The sequence below is a fragment of the Histoplasma capsulatum genome, genomic scaffold (assembly GCF_000149585.1).
Source record: "Histoplasma capsulatum NAm1 scaffold_2 genomic scaffold, whole genome shotgun sequence".
In the NCBI taxonomy this organism is placed as follows: domain Eukaryota; kingdom Fungi; phylum Ascomycota; class Eurotiomycetes; order Onygenales; family Ajellomycetaceae; genus Histoplasma; species Histoplasma mississippiense.
Window position 1 is genome coordinate 2,530,066 of NW_001813981.1, and position 4,836 is coordinate 2,534,901.

The following is a 4,836-nucleotide window of genomic DNA, read 5'->3' on the forward strand; positions in this document are numbered from 1 at the left end:
TCGTTGAAGCTTTTCTGCCCCACCATAGAACAAATAGCAAACAACAAACGTCATGGCTCTTAAAGACCTTCTCAAGAAGAAAGACAAAATCAAAGACGACCACACCCAGCAAGTTCAGCAGCACCAGCAGCCGCAGCGCTTTTACCAGCAAGAGCCTTTCTCTCCTCCTCCTCCTCCTCCTCCTCCTAATCCTCCAGAATTTAAATTCTTCCGCTCAGACACATACACCACCGAATCCATTCAACCTCCTGGACAACACCAAGCCCAGGCCGACTCGCACTCCCACCCCTTTCATCCCGAGTCCCAATCTCGATCCGAATCTCCTACATCCTCGAATCCCTCCTCGTCGTCGCGCAGTCCATTTTCCCGCTTGCACCGTTTATCCAATGTCTCTTCCGCTGGGGCCAGCGAGAACTCGCCCAGCCAAGAATTATCCCCCGCACAGAGTGAAAAGCGCGAACGCCGTCTTTCCCAGCGCCTGCATCTGAACCGTGCTTCACGCTCCGCTAGCACCTCATCTGTCAACCTCCCATCGCATCTCCCGCAGATCGCGCCAGACACAGGCGATGCACAGGATCGTGAGGCTCAGTGGGAGAAGAGGGCAACGATCATGGTACAGGGGGGCTTGAATGGGACCGGTATCAGACCCGCTAGCCCGAGAGGAGATATTGAGCAGCAGAAAGAGGGTGATGTATGTCTAGATTCTTACCTCTGTGATATATTGGGCAGGGATATACCTACGGTGTGTTTTCGTAGAGAGATGGGCTCAGTTGCTAATCCGCTGTATGTACTGTAGGAGAATATCCAAGAAGCAATTCGACTACATGAAAATGGGCGTAAGTTCAAACTACTGCTATTCGATGTAAAAGATGGGTATTTGAAGGGAACGACGAAGTGGATTAGTTCATCGCTCATGTTCTGACTTCTGTTCTTTGAGACAGAGCTCGCGGAATCAACACGCATGTTTGGGCAAACTCGCAGATCCCAATGGTGCGAATAATGCTTTGAGTCAAGTGCTCTATGGCCTCGCTCTTCGGTTTGTTCATCTGCCCCTCGAAGGACGCTAGAAAGACAATGTCTTACACTTCGTGCAGACATGGATGGGGTTGCGCGCCTGACCCTGAAAAAGCCATAACCTACTTATCCGCTGCAGCATCCAATTCTGCCTCGATTGAGGCCGAAGCTCTGAACGCAGGGATGAAGAAAGGGGGCGCTGCGAAAGGGGAGTTGGTGCTTGCCATGTATGAATTGGCCAATTGTTTCCGTAACGGCTGGGGAGTAGCCAAAGATCCTGTCGCTGCTAGGCATTACTATGAGACTGCAGCAAATCTAGGAGACACGGATGCCATGAATGAGGCAGCCTGGTGTTACTTGGAGGGGTTTGGGGGGAAGAAAGATAGGGTAAGTGAAAAACGAAGAGAGAGAGGCGTGCTCCTGCCTCTCCTGCCATCGCACTTTATTGAATTTCAATTCCCTGGAATTTTCATGATTTCGAGAAGTTTACAGGAGGGATCTAAATATCACGTTCAAACTGCCCAGGCTGAAGAGAGCTCGTTGAGGCTGAAATTATCTCGAACTGAGGTCGCACCTATTGGTTCAGTGCCTTGCATAGCGTATCCAAGATTAAAAAGAAGCTTTTACCAACCAGAGCTCTGGATGCAGCTTTTAAGATCACACACAGATCACCGTTGGGCAGCAATGCATCTACCTTTCCCCTCCCTCACTTTTTTCCTTAGCCTTTGGGCATTCAACACTCCAAGTTCCTTTTGCCATCACTTCCCATTCGCTATATTCCCCTTTCCAACTGCTTTTGCTCCAGTCTCATTCTTTATTTTGTTATTTTTTTCCCCTTGCAGAAGACAAAATGGGAGCTATGAATGGACCAATACTAATCGCGTTCTAAACTCTCCTTTATTTATAGTATATGGCCGCAAAATACTACCGCCTCGCTGAAGAGAACGGCAACAAGACTCTTGGAAATACTTGGTTAGTTTTATTCCTTCGTCCTTCTTTTCTCCATATAAGTTTTCACCGCCTTTCCTTCATCACAAATCCCTCCCTCGACTCAATACATCGTATCAATTTGCAGATGCCCTTCCCTTCTATTCCACCCGCAAAGCATAAAATCCCTTCCCCAGAAATGACCCCACCTGGACCTGGTCAGGCACCAGAGCCAACGAAGCAAAGCAATCCAATCAAACCATCAATCCAAGCAAGCAAGCAATTTACTGAGGCGAACGAAGAGTTACAATGCTTTTGCCCTACTTGCCGAGCTGCTTCCTTCTTTGCCTGCTGAGCTTGGTTCTTGACATCACTTTGCAGCCCCCGCTCAATCCCATGCCACACACACGCGCCATGCCCATGGCCGTGCTGAGGCCACCCTTTCTCGTGTTTTGCGTTTTCGTGTTTGTGTGCTCTGTGGCTGTACAACGCACCGTCTCAATATCCTCCAAGCTCAGTTGCAGGGTGTCCATGCTTCAATTTGGCACACAGAAAAAGCAAACCGACCTGAACTTCTCCCCCCCGCTTCTTTTTTCATTGTTTCCCAAATGTCCAGACATGCTGCAAATTATGTGACAAAAGCGCCTGTTGCTCTTGACGCCGTTCCTGTTCCATCGTTGCAAACCGCAAGCGTCAGGCGGTCTTCATTGGCCATCAGCTCTTGCGTATTTTTAGCACTGCCCCCCGCACCACGCAAAGTGCAGGCAGAAGCACCGCAGGCCAAAGAAACAGCAAAATCCAATCATTCTCGTTGGTCAAATTTTTCGTTGATCGCTGACTGACGATTCCCTGGTACAGGATATGGAAGGAGAAATATAATCCGAAGTAAGACCCGATAGCGAGGATTTAACGATTTCGGCCTATGAATTTCTATATTATAGTTACTTTTGATTCAAATAAGATACTTGGAACGAGCTAGCTGAATTTGATTTATCACTTGTTCTTTCTTTTCTTTTCTTTTTTCGGGCTGGTTCCCCTACCTACTTACTTGCTACATTGCCGTCCTTGATTGATAATTCAGCGAGAATTAATTTATATTTCCGGGTACACCCTTATCTCGCCTTCAACTTTTCAACTTTGGAAGCAAGTAGAAAGTCACATTTAAGTAAAATTCCGTGATTTGATTAAATTGGAATTTAAAAAGAATATATCCAAAGAAGGTAAGTTGTTTTGTTGTGGTTCATAAAATGGGGTAAAATCAATTCTCAGGTAGCCAGTAGATCCAAAAGAAGGGGGGGGGAGGGGGATTGGCTCAGCTGGCTCCTGTGAAATGAACCGAAACAGATAGACAAAAGGCAACGGTATGGGGTAGAATGTTTGAAAGTTAACGGGCAAAGAGAACAGAGTCAAAGTGGTTCAGCAGGGACAGAGTCCCCCTTTGCGTCACTTTGCCGCAACAAAAGCTGTTGTAATGAATAGCCATTTCCATAAGAAATCATAATCATAATCATGTCACTAAACAGGAAAGCAAAATTAGGGATATGATCCCCAGGTAAATCGGATTAAAAAAAAGAAAATTGAAACAGGAATTTGGTTGCGATTGGGTCAAGCAAGCCCGATCCAGCGCATAACTAGGGAGGGGAGAAACGAGGACCATGCGCAATCGCTAGAAATAAACTGACATGAAACATGAAACGCGACAGCTATGAACAAAAGCATGCAAAAATAAAAATGTCATAAATTTCCAAGGCATCATGAACATGAGAAGCGAGGCAGAGCAGACAAATAGAAACACATAAAAGAAGCAAATCAAGAAAAGACAGGATAAGGGCTAGCGAGCTAGACATATTACAAAACAAATTATCAATGGGACAGCGCGGAAAACACTTGGAAAGATAAAACGCGTACAAAACGCTAAATACGGACTACACGCAAGACAGAACTCAAAAACAGACGGCCCAAAATCGCAAGTCCCCGCAATCCTAACTGTAACCGAGTCCATCCTTGAGGTTTTGCTGCGATGAGGTTGGAAAGAATTGGGGGAGAGCGTTTGTACGTTCTTGCCAGTCCCATTGGGCATAGAACCACAAAAGTGTACAGAGTGTATAGATAACGGAATGCAAGAAAGAGTTCACAAAGGAGATAACATTGCTGGTCAAGCGCTGTGGGGAATGGTAAAAAGAGGGGAACCAAATCTTCTTGTGGGTTGGCTGTTGCGTGCTGATGTTTTATAGGACGAAAGGGTATTCTGTCGTTGTCTGGGAGGAGTCGTTTTGTGGGAAAGCGAAATAAAAAGCTTCAGTCGAGACAAAGGATATTGTAAGGTGCGGTGTATATAGTTGGATCGTAGTATGAAGAGTATTACATAGGAAATGTGCAGAAGTGCCGCGTTCGTTGGTCGTCTGTTGCCCATGTGAACTGTATGTGATCTGTTGCTGAATGGTTTGTTATGGTCGCCCATGTGGAGAGGTGAATCAGGCAGACGAAAATAAAATTAAAAAAAAGCTGAGTCGCCCCTGAATTCTTCCCTTGCGGTCGCATCTAGTGCTGTAGGTCTGGTTTCCGAGAAGAGAAGTTGAAAGATTTGTTTCGAAATATGCGCGCTTTCCCAACCTTTTTTGCCCGTTTTGCTAAAGAGAATCCCGAAGAGGATGGATAAAAAGACAATAAAAATCAAACGTAAGGCCTGCTTGTAAATGCTGTTCATGAACCCGCCACAGTAAAATCACAGTCGACCTAAGGAGGATATTCGTCACACAAATGGAATTGTTGCTGGTCGCGTCAAGCGGAGTAGGATGCTCAAAGTCATCGTACGATAAGTCCGTCGCTATTGTTTGTAATGGGGGAGGACAGAGCAAGGAATAGCTGTGAGGCCTGGTACCTTAGATGTTAAGA

At 46.2% G+C, this 4,836-nt stretch overlaps 2 protein-coding genes across 2 annotated transcripts in view; one reads left to right on the forward strand and one right to left on the reverse strand.

Annotated features, from left to right (window-relative positions):
- Nucleotides 1-52: 52 nt before the first annotated feature.
- HCAG_02830 (predicted protein) lies at nt 53-2,783 on the forward strand (the record flags this gene model as incomplete). Its single annotated transcript, XM_001542609.1, has 7 exons — nt 53-613; nt 702-742; nt 797-836; nt 942-1,036; nt 1,095-1,401; nt 1,922-2,159; nt 2,323-2,783. The coding sequence occupies 7 exons, from the start codon at nt 53-55 to the stop codon at nt 2,781-2,783; spliced, it is 1,743 nt and encodes a 580-aa protein (XP_001542659.1).
- Nucleotides 2,784-4,435: 1,652 nt separating this feature from the next.
- The window catches only part of HCAG_02831 (predicted protein), a gene marked incomplete at both ends in the record, with an annotated part of 1,488 nt that continues 1,087 nt past the window's right edge, over nt 4,436-4,836 (reverse strand). Inside the window, 2 exons of the mRNA XM_001542610.1 lie at nt 4,436-4,571; nt 4,756-4,806. Coding sequence (XP_001542660.1) covers nt 4,436-4,571; nt 4,756-4,806 — 187 coding nt within the window. The remainder of the gene's footprint in view (nt 4,572-4,755; nt 4,807-4,836) is intronic.